This window comes from Astatotilapia calliptera, chromosome 7 (genome assembly GCF_964374335.1).
Source record: "Astatotilapia calliptera chromosome 7, fAstCal68.1, whole genome shotgun sequence".
In the NCBI taxonomy this organism is placed as follows: domain Eukaryota; kingdom Metazoa; phylum Chordata; class Actinopteri; order Cichliformes; family Cichlidae; genus Astatotilapia; species Astatotilapia calliptera.
The window spans coordinates 11,357,720-11,372,742 of NC_137428.1; the positions used below are offsets into that span (position 1 = coordinate 11,357,720).

Below are 15,023 nucleotides of genomic sequence, written 5' to 3' on the forward strand. Positions count from 1 at the left end.
CAAAATCTCTCAGGTGTTTCCAGCACCATGTTGAATCTGTGTCATGAAGAATGTCATGAAGAATTAGGGCAGTTCTGAGGGGGCCCAACCCTGTATTAGCGATTTGTACCTAATAAATGTCAATGAGTGTACACTACATTACATTTATTAGAGGGTTATGACATTCTCTTTTCTAGAGTCTTGCAAAAAAGTTGTTAAAAACCAAATAATTTTCAAGCTTTTCATGTATGCTAATACATCTGTATTAGGGCAAAGATCTGAGCAAGTTTTCTACACTGTACAAAAGTATCACTACAGCCATGTCAAAGATTAGCTTTGCACAATACTCTTTGTAGTCCCTCGTTGTCACAGACTGCAATATCCTCCTTCACCTTGGAAGGACGTGGGGGCGCTGTTTTAAATGGCAGCCCTTTGGCGTCTGCGGTCTTCTTCTACGTTTCCTGATAAGCTGTCTAACAACAAGCACAGCGGCTCATGAATCCAGAGACTCCTCGGGCTTTCTGGGATTTGGAGAAACGTGGCAGGTTACAATGACTCAGTGGGCTGAATGAAATTATTTTAGCGTATGCGAATAAGAGGAGACTCACGTTGGTGGCTAGTTGTGAACGCTTCGGAGGTAAGTTAAACTCGATCTCGTCAGCCAAACTTAACGCTGTTGCTAACACAAGCTGCTGGACTTGGAGAAGACAGAAAGCTTCTTTTTAGACATGCAACAGTTTATTTTTATTGATCATTTTATCAAACGTCCAGGTACGCAATTTACGTTAAAGGCTCAAAGAAGGCGCAAAAAAGAGAAGAAACCATGTCTTACAGATGGTTTACTTAACTTAGCCCATTCTTTATATGTCGTATGTTTGTCTTAAAATGTTAGGACCCATTTGTTAAGTTTGCTTTTTGTTAACCATCTGTGTTGTCCTAAATGTGACAGCTACTGATGGTATGGGCCATACGTGGATGTTAAAGTGAAATAATCACTCTTGTTTTAGTTTGGGCATATATCTCCAAAATCTCACACAGTCTGTTTCACAGGCCTGAACATGAAGACAGGAAGAAAATTTAAAGGTTTTACAAGTTCTTGGATTGCGTAGTTTGCTATAGTCTATCTTTCTGTCATAATAGCAGGTGCACATGTAAAAGTAAAACTCGCCATCTCTAAAACTTTGACACTTTGACAGATATCAAAACCATTTAACACTTTCATCTCTCACTTTCCCTTAAAACACACATGTAACAGGTGATGTAGCTGCTTACCTGTAACTGCTAACAACCCAACTACCTACTGTGAGGGGGTTTAAGAGTCAGACAACTATGGATGAGGACTTCCCAACCTTGAAACCAAGACGCATCCAAAATCAGAATGTGGTCCATCGTCTTGAGAAGCGTAGGATCTGCTCCGGTCGACCTGGAGCTCACTGGTACCGAGTGCGCTGTTTCCACCAGAACCTGTTCCCCAACTTCACTGTGGTTAATGTGGAGAAGCCACCCTGCTTCCTCAGAAAATTTTCACCAGATGGACGTTGTTTTATCGCCTTCTCTTCTGACCAAACCTCCCTAGAGGTAAGAGGAGACAAACCCTCTATTATTTCACATTCCCTAAACCAAATATCTTGTGTGATTCTTATCTTCCATCTGGTCCAGAGTGTAACTCACACAGTCTGTTGAAATACGAAATTCACCAGAAAATATTGTTGTTGTTGTTCATCATACAGATATACGAATACCAAGGCTGCCAGGCAGCTCAGGATCTGCTTAGAGGCCAAGAAGGAGAGACTCTTCTCACCACCAACGATCAGCGCTCCCTCAACATACGAGGACGCCTGTTTGAGCGCTTTTTCTCTTTGCTCCACGTTACAAATGTGGCCTCGAATGGAGAGCACCTGAACCGGGAGTGCAGCCTCTTCACAGACGACTGCCGCTATGTCATTGTCGGATCGGCTGTTTATGTTCCCGAGGAGCCGCCCCCATTCTTCTTTGAGGTATCAGCTTAGTAAAAAATTTAAAAAAGGAAGATGCAGAAATGATTTATTTTTCTCCTGCTGCTCCTTTCATCTACATTTCTCCCACCAGGTGTACCGCAACAATGAATCCGTGACTCCCAACCCCCGGTCTCCTTTAGAAGACTACTCTCTCCACATCATCGATCTCCACACTGGTAGGCTATGTGACACCAGGTCCTTTAAGTGTGACAAAATCATCCTGTCACACAACCAGGGCCTCTACCTCTACAGGAACATCCTGGCTGTGCTGTCGGTCCAGCAGCAGACCATCCATGTCTTCCAGGTGAGTGCTTAAATAGCATGTTGCAGTGATGGGACAGTCTGTGATATAAAGCGTTAATAATTTGCTTTTGTGGCTGTGTCAGGTGACTCCAGACGGAACTTTTCTGGATGTGAGGACTATCGGTCGGTTCTGTTATGAGGACGACCTCTTGACTCTTTCAGCTGTTTATACGGAAACTCAAGCTGAGAATCAGCCAGGCTTCGCCCGTCTGTACACCGACAAAACCATCAACTCCCTCAAGCACAGACTGTTGGTCTACCTCTGGAGGAGGGCAGAGCAGGACGGCAGCGCCACAGCCAAGAGGAGGTAGTGATCATGTTGGATCAGTCGACTTGAATGAACTGCATATAGTGACAGAAAGCCCTTTACAGTTATTTATCTCTAGTACTCACTTACTTATAACTTAAAACTAAATCCTCAGCCACATAAAACATTAGGGTGGAGAGCTTCCTGTTCCTGTGCAGCATTTCCTGCAGAGATAATAATCTTCTTCTCCAATATGTTGTCAAACTGTTGACAGACTCAAACTTTATTGCCTGTTCTGCAGTTTTGATAAGCTGAGTGTGGTGGCATCAGATCTCCACCTGGTTGTGGTTAAAATGGTTGTCTAACTTGTAGCAGATGTCGAGAGGGGGTGAATAACTGTGAGCTGCTTTTCTAGACAGTAGAGGTGGAATCTCCGCTAAGTGTAATTTGCTATTTGCTTATTTATTATTAAGTTTGTATGTGCGGAAAATGCTGCTGTGCACTGCTAGGAGAGCAAGATTAGGCACTTTTGAGTGAAAGGGATGTCAAGCTCAAGTTCAAGGGCAATCTGATATTGTATATACTTCAATATTTAGACCCAATTAATTTATATCCAAACAGCCAAATATTAAGGACCGCTCCATAATTTAAGATCTGATAAAAAATAACCTTTGTTGTGGAGAATAATGGCATACAAATGTGGACAGGGAAAAATGTATATCTATGTGGATATGCTGCCGTGGATTTGCGGCAGATGGCCGCCCCTCCCTGAGCCTGGTTCTGCTGGAGGTTTCTTCCTGTTTCCTTCCCACTGTTGCCAAAGTGCTTGCTCATAGGGTCATATGATTGTTTTTGGTTTATGGTTTTTCTCTGTATGTGTTATTGTGGGGTCTACCTTACAATATAAAACGCCTTGAGGTGACTGTTGTTGTGATTTGGCGCTGTATAAATAAAATTGAATTGAATATGCTGACAGAGCCTTGAGGCCTTTAAACACGGACACTAAAAAATCATGCAAATGTTTTGTGTGTCACAAAGATCTTTCAGACTCACCTGTTCCTAATGCAGCTGTTCACACTAACTGCATAATTTAAAAGAACAAATTTGTGGCTTTTTTTTTTTTTTTATCCTTTCAATATGCGAATAAACCAATCAGACCACTGCATTTGGCAACAAGCGCAGTTATAACTCAAAATGCGGACTGCCACTGAATATACATTGATATGGAAATGGTAAAATAACGCCGTTATAATCCTATGTTACCTTAGACACACAGCTAGATTCTGCTCCAGGACAGTTGGCTGTCTGAAATTATTTCTCTGCCTCCTTAGATTTGGTCCTAACTCTGCCAACAAAAGCTCAAACTGCACCACTGACATCCTGACATATGTACGCACTTTTCATGATGGGTGTGTTTGCTTGTATGTTGTTTATGGGTTCTGCATCTACTTCTGGGAAAGCACACCAAAGGTGGATGTAGAAGGAGCTGGGAGTATAGGACTCGCCGTGTTTATGTTCTTCTTCTTCAAACGATAAATTGTTTGTGCCATCTCTCAGTGTTGGATTTTGCTGAATATGGAGAAAGAGCCCGATTGTCATTCACTCCAGCCATTCTTCACTCACTTATGTCCTCAATGCATGCGAGGCACTCCGCCCTTCTATAAATGGGCAGCAAAAGATGGCAGAGGAGAGAGAGGCAAAAAAATCAGATGCTCAGCCGGATGTTGAGGAGGCTCCACATTATTGGATGTAATTATCAACTCAAATTCCATTATCAGAAAAATAATTCAATTTTCTTGATTATTGGTTGCCATATTTTGTATCTCTATGCCTGTATGGACGAATAAGAAAGCCTTTGTTGTCTGCAGAGGGAGTTGTACTAAATGTCATCACAGGTTGTGATAGATGTTTATGATTGTTTCCAGGCTCTCTAATGAGAACATTTCTTTAATCTTAGATTAACTTAGAGTAAAGATTTTGGGGGTATTTTAATTTTGGTTCAACGTTAAAATCAAATGGTATGTATGGCTTTGGAGAATTGTGATGCGCATTTTTAAACTTTATCTATCAAGTGGTTGATTTGAGTCGTAATCAGTACTGAAAAACTAATCATCAGCTGTAGCTCAAATCTGAAGCCTGAAACAGCACCGTCTTATCTCTTGGCTGTCACAGAGTGACACAATTATCTCCAGTTCCTTGGCATGTATTTTCATCTGTTTGTCAATTCCATTTTGAATTTTATACAAAGTCATGGATGTTGATTCTGATCTGAAAAGTAAAGCCATTGTACACTCGATGTATACTATAATTCCCAGAAACTAGGGCTGGGCCATATTATACCGGTATAATGTTGGGCAACGATAAGAAAATGAAATATTGCGATGGAATATGGGTCAAACGCGCAGGGCCTTTGTTTTCATATGCACATGGCAGAAAAAGCATGGCGGCGACGGAGAATGAGGAGGGCAAAAGCGGATCGTTGAATGAAACTGATGAACCAGAATTGATTTGTAAAATTGCTGCAACTTCAGTGTGGATCTGGTTTAGCTTTCGTCCGTCAGATACACAACAAAGCACAATTTTTGGTAGAGCATGCTAGCGGGCCATCGTCATTACCGTGTTTTTTGGAAAATACGGCACACTTAAAATCAATCCTTTGATTTTTCTGAAAATCGACAGTGCCCCTTATAATCCCGTGTGCTTTATGTATGAATTCTGGTTGTGTTTACTGACCTCGAAACGATTTTATGTGGTACACGGCGCTCGAAAATCTGTCAAATGTTTTAGTACGACTTTGCTGAGCTACGAACCCGCACCGCTTGATGGATTGTCGGAGCATTACGGCTATCATAGGCAGGAGCCTCGCGGAGTGATATGTGCTGTGCTTCAACATAATATTACCGTATTGTGTGTGTATAACTTCTTTTTAACCTCAGTGGATATTATACATGGTTATGCTGAGGATATGTCGGCCAGTTTCCACTGGAAATGCCTTTTGGTTAAACTGTCAGCAAGGAATTTGCGTTTGCACTGTTAAATTTTTATATTACTTTAATGCACAAAAAACAGCTGCTTGTTTAAATAAAGTTGTGGAGTTGTAAAATATTTTGTCCAGTGACAATTATGTCGTCAGTTCTATCGTTATCGCAAATTTTCAAATGTATATCACGATAAATATTTTTTGGTCATATCGCCCTGCTCTACCAGAACACCTCCCTCATTGCTCCTGTGATTTGTTTATATCCCTCTTCACAATGAGTCACATCAAGGCGCTTTATATTGTATAGCAAAGATCTTACAATATCAGAGAGAAAACCTCAACAATCAGACATTTGTCTTTTGAACAGGCACTTGGGGACAGTGTGAAGGAAGAACTCCCTTTTAACAGGAAAAACACTCAGACAGAATCAGGCTATCACTGAATTCATGCATGTTTTTCTGATTGCCAGACAGATTTAAAAAGAAGTAGGGGCGGCCTTATACATACATGGCACACATGCCATATATCTGTTTAATTCGTATTCGTGTGACCTTTACTGCATGCCAGTCCACTTCTTTTTCTACCCAAAATTTCCTCTCTGGCTCTTCACATTTACTGTCTAATAAAGTGTAAGATGGTGACTGTGTTAAATTTAAAAAAAAGAAAGAAAGAGCAGACAAATATTCATATTTAAAAGTTAAATTAAATTTGCTTGGCAAAATTCTGACTTGTGTAATTGGCAAGGTTTTTCAGCTCAGCTTATTTAGTGTTATCTTATTTTCTGTGTAATGCTGTGTGAGTAAATTAACTGCTGAAGCACTGAAACTCTTCATGATTTTGTCCACTGTGCATCTATGATTAATTAAAGGCCATCCAGCATGTAAGTTTCCTTGTTTGTTTGTTTTGGGGTTTTTCTCGCAGGTTTTTCCAGTTTTTTGATCAGCTGAAACGTTTAAGGATGTGGAAGATGCAGCTGTTGGATGAGCATCACCTCTTCATCAAATACACCAGCGAAGACGTGGTCACGCTCAGAGTTACCGACCCCTCGCAGGTAGAGAGAGCACACAGAAAATATGATCTGAGTTTGAATTCCTCCCTCTCCTCTCTTTGTTGCTTTCCCCAGCCTCTCTCTCTCTGTCCTTTGTTGTTTGTGCTGTGTAACAGGAATTCCTCTTTCAGATCTCCAAGGATACGCTTGTCCTACAGATTCTGTTCAGTTCTGAATTCACTGTGGCAACAAATAGACCTAATTAATGCTCAGTTTATTTTCAAGAAATGTCACATTTGACTTCTGAGCTAATCAGCCATTTTTAATTTACCCTTGAAGTAGGGCTGCTCAATTAATCGAATTTTAATCACGATTACGATCTGGGCTTTCAACGATCATTAAAAATGACTGAGCCGATTATTAGCCCCTCCCTCATTTATCCGCGACACCTTAAAGGCCGGTCCGTGAAAATATCCGGTTGTTCAGTGATGACGCGACGAATCCTACTTCCGGGTCTAAAGTAGTCTGCGTTTAATATGGCTTTTGTGTTGTTAACATGTTTAATGTTATGTATTTTCTTCTATTTGATCTCAAAAAGCTCCTAAAACAGTCAGCGACCGCTGTTGACCTCCCTCGGCTTTTATTACCGCTAATCATTTATTTAAGCTCAGTTTTTAAAACCTTACGATGTAACTACAGCCCAGCCCATGCAGCAGTATATGAATGACTAACCTCGTATTGTGGATGGATTATCTCAGTTGTTCTCCTGGCTGAAGTTTGGTCCTTTTACAGCATCCTGCCATGCGATTACATTTGTTCCTGACCACCGAGAACACTCACATTAACTTTTATCGAGTGGAAAAAAAGTTAGCTTGTTTATATTATGCTAACATAGCTGTGTCGCTAGCGGTCACGTAGCACATCATTATATACCAGCTAGCCCAACTTCAGTAACCCTACAAACGTCACTGCTGTTTAGTTTTCTGTCTTCATTTATGCTGGAAGTGATAGCAGAGCTGTACGTTTTAATTTGTTTCCAAAACCCCGCAGTCAGGACATGCTATATTGTATTTAGATAGAAGCTAGCGAGCTAACTCCCTGCTAACTTCTAACTCCGTTAAATGTCATAAATTCCGTTTTCATGGATGCCTGGATGTTAAACTCAATTGTTACACCTGGTAGAGGAGAAGGCTGATCATTTTATTAAAGATGAAATACTTTAGACAGTTTTTCAACTCTCAGTAATGCCATAGTGATCGTTTGATATATGGACCTGCAGCGGAGTTAGTGACGTCAGACTGAACAACCGGATTGTCGGGCATAAACCGGTCCGTGGCGCAAAAAAGGTTGGAGACCGCTGATTAAGAGGACCCGAGGGAAGCTCGGAAAGGTAAGCAGAAGTTATTTGGAGAGTGACTGCCGTTGGTTGAAAAGAGAGTTTAAAAAAAAAAAAAAAACTTCAGTGGTGTTGCACACTATTTTATATTATTTTTTTAAAGTCATTGTTAACCCTTTAAAGCCGGTCAGAGCAGCACGCTCCGTTTTGCGTAACTATTTTTAAATCCCTGTAGAACCTGAACCGTGTAAGCTAGCGCAATAATTTGTTTTGCATATGAAACCGGAGGAGTTGTACTTACATCTTATGCCATCAGCTTGTCCTCGGTCACGGTTTCCTTCCACATATAGCTTTGCAAAAATTGCATAAAAAGCGCTTGCAGGAACAAAAACATAATATTCCAGAAACACGCTTTGCCGATCCGATCAGCTGTTCGTAACACTTCCCACAGTGAAATGAGGCACATGCTGTTTTCTTTGCAAATTTGCATCATAGGATTGTTTTTTGTTTTTCCTGCAGTATATAAAAATTGGTGTATCTCCAAAATAAAACTATGAAGACACTCAAAATTACGGAGCCCCCCAGGGGACATGGGAGAAAAAAAAATTAGGGAGGAAAAAAAAAAATTAGGGAGGAAAAAAAAAAATTAGGGAGAAAAAAAAAATTAAGACGGACTTTTGCGAGATCTCGCAATAAGTATTGCGAGATCTCGCAAAACTCCAACAATGGCGGCAGCTACTTAGTTGTAATATTACTCTTTCTGGGTCACAAAATACACTTTTAAGATATTTTGAGGCGTGAATGCAGTTGTGTAAACGTCAGATACCTGCTCGGTTTACAAGACATCACATATTTGCAAAAGAGCTCCGACGTTTTTGGAGATCTGACACCCACTAGCTCGAAGCTAACGGGAGGTCGAGACCTACTACAGCCGGGAGGAACACCGCTTTCCCGGCACATCGTGCCTCGACCTCCCGGTCGGCTTCGAGCTGGCGGCCTCCGAAGAATGCGGCTAAAACTTTTGCGAGATCTCGCAATACTTTTGCGAGCGCTCGCAAAAGTCCGTCTTAATTTTTTTTTTCCTCCCTAATTTTTTTTTTTCCTCCCTAATTATTATTTTTTTCCTCCCTAATTTTTTTTTTCTCCCTTGTCCCCTGGGGGGCTCTGTACAAAATAAATTTCCTGTGGTGGGAAACTATTTTTTGCAACTTTATTGTATTTAAAGTTTTGAGGGATAAACCTCTTAAATTTCTCCAAGTAGAAATATATGTAAACAAAACAAAAGCGATTTTCAATTTTTTTTGTAGTATATTGCACTTTTTTGCAATTTATGTAATTACTATGGACTTAATGCATACATATTATTAAAATATGGGCTATAACAGTTGTATTGATGTATAGCAACTTGAAATGCTCCCACAAATGGCACTACAGCATGTAAAAAAAAAAAAATAATAATATAAGCTCTGGTGGACTTGGTTCCATAGTAGGTCTTAAAGGGTTAAATAAATATCGTCAAATAATCGTGATCTCAATTTCAGTGAAAATTATCGTGATTATCATTTTTGCCATAATCGAGCAGCCCTACCTTGAAGACTTTATAAACATTGCCATATTCAACTTGCAGTGACCCTGTAATGTAAACATGCTGAAGCCTTCAAAGCTTTAATGATGCTAGAATGAATGTCTCGTGTCTGACTGTTTTTTTTTTTTGTTCTCTCCATTAAAGGCCTTGATCATGGTTTTGAAAAACATAGCTACATCAAAGTATTAATTACCGATTAAATTAATTAAAGTAAATAATTACAGAATGATTTGTTGTGTTTCTCTAAATTTCCACTCCCCTGTTTGGATCTCTCACAGCCATCCTTCTTTGTTGTGTACAACATGGTGTCCACGGAGGTGCTGGCTGTCTTCGAGAACACCTCCGACCAGCTGCTGGAGCTGTTTGAGAATTTCTGCGACCTGTTCAGAAATGCTACCCTGCACAGCCAAGCTGTCCAGTTCCCCTGCTCTGCTTCATCAAATAACTACGCACGGCAGGTCCAGAGAAGGTACCGACTAAAAAATAAAGTGAAATGATGAAAAAGTAGCCACATGGTGATGATTAACAAAGTCGGTGCATAATGCCAAAAACTACATTTTATCTCATTTGAAGATTTCTGCCAAAGTGAGTCTTGCAGATTAGGCTTCAGTTAAGATTAAGATTCTTACCATAGACTGTATATATAAAACGGCATAAGCCACCATACCATCACAATCTAGTTTTGGACTCTTGGAGCTGTTTTTTAGCATTTTGATCACTGCCATATTGGTTTCTTCTATAACCAGAAGTAACCATATTTTGGACAAGATGATGATAGATCATCTAGCATTAGATAGCTAAGTTGCCATCTATTTCTAACGTGCCTGGTTAGCGAATACAGATTGTATTGGTCTAACAGAGAGACACAGTAACAGACAACAGTAACAACTGCACCACACAGTAAGCTGTATTATTTGGTGGATAATATACCAGAAGATCACATCAGAGATTGCAGAATAAATCTCGACGAGGCCAGGCCAATGATCGCAATGCATGGAAACGGGTTGTGAAGGAAATTCGACAACCATTGGCACCCACAGCAGCGCATGAGTCGATCCAGACCTAATGCCAGCAAGGGATCAAAGAAGAGAAGAAAGATACCAGAAAGCACCAACAGTACAAATACAACCAGTTCAGTGACTCACGTTAATGAAGATGAGGCCAAGCTACGAGCTATTAGCTACAGCTCTCTGTCAGTGTATAAGACATTTACCCACCATACAGTTGTTATGAAGGAAGAAACTGTTCATACAGGCCAAAACCACTTTTTGTTCCAGGCTGTAATGTTGGCATTAAAAAGCTGTGAATCAGGTCTCTGGACGTGTCATGACATTTTTATTTGTATTTTTATTTAATTAGCCACTATCTGTGTTATGTACCCATAATGCTATCTGTGGACACTGCTGCTAACCAAGCTTACTAGCATTAGCTGACAACTAGTCCAAATATATTCATGTTTGTCTTCAAAACCCAAGCTATAAACAGATGTTCCTAATGCCACACAGCATCAAATGTCAGGGAGGATTTTAAGACAGTGGTCAGGAAGTGAAGCAGATCAGCAACGATCGCCTAAAGGAGGGAGGAAAGGAGTTTTAGGACTTAATCTGGATATAGAAGAAAGACATTAAGACGGTTAGTGTGGCTGGAGGAACTGTGATTGAATTTGGTGGTTTGACTGGCCAGCATAGGTGACAAAATCCTCCTGTGGAGGGTAAAGCAGAATGGGGTGGCAAGGAAGGGCGCTGGAGAAGGAGGAGACGATAAAGGATAGTTTGAGTGAGGAAAAGAGCTCAGAATTGGATTTTAGAGTGGTGAAAATTGATGTCAGACAGGAGGAGGGGAGAAATTGAAAGCTGGTGAGCACATTCCGCAAACCCGATTTGTACCACTTACAACTAGCTGGCAGTGAAGCCCAGTTCAGAGGGCTTCAGTCTAGCACAAGCCAGGTAGAGTGAAACAGACAGGCCGGTAAGACTGGAGATAATGTAGTATGAAACAAAGTGAGAGCACGTCTGAAAAATATGGATCCCGAGCTTAGAAGAGTGAAGGGAGAGAGGAGGAGTGAGACCACTGAGTCACTGCTGAGTGCTGGAAATATATAGTGAGAGTTTGGAGACTACAATTTATAAGAAGTTCTCAGAAAAGTGTTTTTTATTTTAAATGCCATTTATGGAAATCTATTCAATAAATGGGGAATTTGCACATAAACTCAGCTGCAGTGGAAACGAGACAATTCAGGATCAGCTAATGTTGAGCTGTCTGTCTGCCGCTTCAGATTTAAGGACACTATTGTGAATGCCAAATATGGCGGCCATACCGAAGCGGTGCGTCGGCTGCTGGGTCAGCTGCCCATCAGCGCACAGTCCTACAGCAGCAGCCCTTACCTCGACCTCTCCCTCTTCAGCTATGATGACAAGTGGGTGTCAGTTATGGAGAGGCCTAAGACCTGCGGAGACCACCCCATCAGGTATGGACTTCATCAGGATGACCAGTCCTCTTGTAATCTTAATGCGTGACGCGATTCATGCTAATTAATGTCCAGAAATTAGGCTTTCTCCTTCTTGACTGCGATTTCCACTACTATCTTGTTTTAATTTATCCTGATTGTTTTTCATTTACATATTTAAAGAAATCCAGTGCCAAAGGACATTTTTGTGTTTATAAACGTAATAAATAATTGTGATAAACAATTGAGATTAACATTTTTTTGACCAAATAATTGTGATGGTGGTTTTTGTGCCGTAATCCAGCAGCCTTACTGACTATGAAACTTGGGTAGTGATGTGGAGGACACACTGTCGCTTAACTAAATGGTTAATCAGCTGTAAATTAAACATCAACGATTTCGATAAAATGTTCTGGAAAAATGCAAAACAACCAAAATATGAAAGAAAATTTAACAAAACTTCTCACATGGTAACTTTCTTTTTTTGTTAGTTTAGAAAAAAATAATCATTTGAGGCCATTTTTGTTGTTCCCACTGGCATTATCTTTATATATCCCAGTAATAAAATGAAAACATAGGCGTGAAAATAAAACATTACTCAAGATAAAAAGGGAATGGCTCAGGGATCTCAATCTGTCTGGTTAGAAACCATAAACCATTGTCAGCCCATTTCACCTGTGTGAGTAAATGAAGTGACAACAGGTGCACTGCAGAATGTGCAACAGGCAACGCACAAAAAGGCAATGGCTTTGCAGGTGCTGGCCATAGACTACTGCGGTGTCCTTATATGTCCTGACTGATTTTTCTCCAGTTCTGCTTTTCGCTGGTTCGCAGGTTGCACAGGTAGTTCAGATCCTCCAGCATGGCGTGGTTTGCTCTGTTTCCTATCATAGTCTCAACAGTGTGGAAGAAATGCAAGGATACAGAGACAAGAGGGAGCTGTTGGGGCTATAGAAGGCCATCAACACAGCAGCAGAAACCAGTATTTGCTCTTTTCTGCGAGGAGCAGCACTACCAGACCCCTACATAATAACCTAAAACGGACGGCTCACATGCCATGTGTCTGACCAAACTGTCAGAAACAAACTCCATGAGGCCACAGTGAGAGCCTGGTGTCCTTCAGTGGGACCTGTGCTAACAGACCAGCACCGTTCAGCTCACCTGGCATTCGTTAGAGAGCACCAGAGCTGGCAGCAGTAGCAAACTTACACCTGTGCTTTTCCTGTCATTACACATCAAAATGTCTGTTGTGGAGAACTTAGAGCTAAAATCACATCCGCATCATTTCTCTAGATTTACCATTCACTGACCTATCAGCAAAATGTAACAGACTGTTATTATTTACAGCGTATGAAATCATTTTCAGTTATGCACTCTATACTGAAATCATTAAAAACAGCTGACTGGCACGCTCTGGCCAATAATTATAAGAGTTGTAGAGGTGCCTTCATAACCAGCTTCGTTCAGTTGTAGCTTCTGTCTTAGAGGCGCTGGATGCGGTGATGTGCGTGCCGTTATAAAAACCGCTGTTAGATCAGACACTTTGATTCAAAAAATATGAGAATTAGCAAATTTTAAATTCTTTAATGTTGAGCTGTGATATGCTGTCACACCAGTCAATTCTTAGTAAGACTGGAGCCAAGTGCAGAAGAAACGTTCACTGAAATTTAAAGTCATTTGAAATAAGCAATGGACACTGTTGTTTTCACAGCTAGGCTATGATTGCCTGACCCATTATTAGGGCCATTTGTCACCTTTTTTTTTTTTTTTTTTTTTTTTTTAAGCTTATCAACTGATTAGCAAAATTATTGACAGGTTAATCAGTCATAGTCTTAGCCGCTTGCTCCCCAAAAAAGATGAAAGAACAATACTTTGGATTTTCATCATAGAGCGTTCTAGAAAAGAAGAGACTGGACTAAATGAGTTTAACGCAGCTTCTGTGTCTCTCATCTCTGACCCACCAGATTTTATGCACGTGACTCCGGCCTGCTGAAGTTTAAGATCCAGGCGGGCCTGCTGGGACGGCCGGTTAATCACGCTGTGCGTCGCCTGGTCGCTTTCACCTTCCACCCTTTTGAACCCTTTGCCATTTCTGTCCAGCGCACCAACGCAGAGTACGTGGTCAACTTCCACATGAGACACGTGTGTGCGTGAGGAGCTGGCGTAAAAATGGACTCACACTTGGAGATAAACTGCGGGCCTGTTGGGCTTCTGTTAGCAGCTACTGGTGACAATACAACAAACATGTCCTCCATCGGGAGGCACAAAACACTTTGTTCTCTTAGTCGCCGTCTCCTCCTCCAGAGAAATCAGCAGCCTTCTCTCTGCATTCTTCTCCTGATGGAAACCACTGTTCCTCTCCTCTTTCCCCTGCCATCACGCAGCACTCACTGCACCTCAGCCCCTCTTCTCTCTCGGTGAGAAGGCTGCAATTCTGCCATTTCCCTTTTGCCTTCTCTTTGCCCCTTCCTCCACCAAACAAAGAGCGACCTGTAGGGAGGAGAGGGTGGAATAAGTGTAAATGGAGATGTGTAGAGAGTGATTGATGTGCAGCTGAGGTGGGAGCTGTAGGTAGCCGGACCTCTTAGAAGGAACCAAAGGTGTTTTCTTTTTCCTGCTGTGCACATTCAGGTCTGAATTTCTTATCCAGTCGGTGAGCAGCAGTCAAGAAAACTTTTTTTTTTTTTCCCTCACATGGATGTGGAAAGAGGTCATGTTATTTTAGATTAGTTTTACAGTTTGTTTTTTAATTTACATGCTACTGTTTGTATATATTTTATGGCAATAAAATGATCTACATTTTGCGTTGTGTGTGTGTGTGTGTGTGTGTGTGTGTGTGTGTGTGTGTGTGTGTGTGTGTGTGTGTGTGTGTGTGTGTGTGTGTGTGTGTGTGTGTGTGTGTGTGTGTGTGTGTGTGTGTGTGTGTGTGTGTGTGTGTGTGTGTGTGTGTAGATTTAAGCAGCGTTATTGTCCCCTATAAATAATTGCCCTGTTTATTCTTTGCTTCAGATTCTTCTATATGAATTCATTTATTCACACACTTTAGAGTGCAGAAACAAGTAATCTGCATCGTTTCTCCAAATGAAATTTTCTATATTTTTTCCTTTTTCATCTCTAAACCTGAACAATTTTTTTTTTTTTTTTTTTTTAACTAGCTGTGCC

At 41.0% G+C, this 15,023-nt stretch overlaps 1 protein-coding gene across 1 annotated transcript; it reads left to right on the top strand.

The window, feature by feature from the left end:
• Positions 1-428: 428 nt before the first annotated feature.
• Positions 429-14,665, top strand: det1 (DET1 partner of COP1 E3 ubiquitin ligase). The gene is made up of 9 exons (XM_026172953.2): positions 429-616; positions 1,235-1,557; positions 1,710-1,976; positions 2,068-2,280; positions 2,363-2,586; positions 6,428-6,557; positions 9,694-9,884; positions 11,691-11,882; positions 13,826-14,665. The coding sequence occupies exons 2-9, from the start codon at positions 1,309-1,311 to the stop codon at positions 14,013-14,015; spliced, it is 1,656 nt and encodes a 551-aa protein (XP_026028738.1). The 5' UTR covers positions 429-616; positions 1,235-1,308; the 3' UTR covers positions 14,016-14,665.
• The last annotated feature ends 358 nt before the right edge of the window (positions 14,666-15,023 follow it).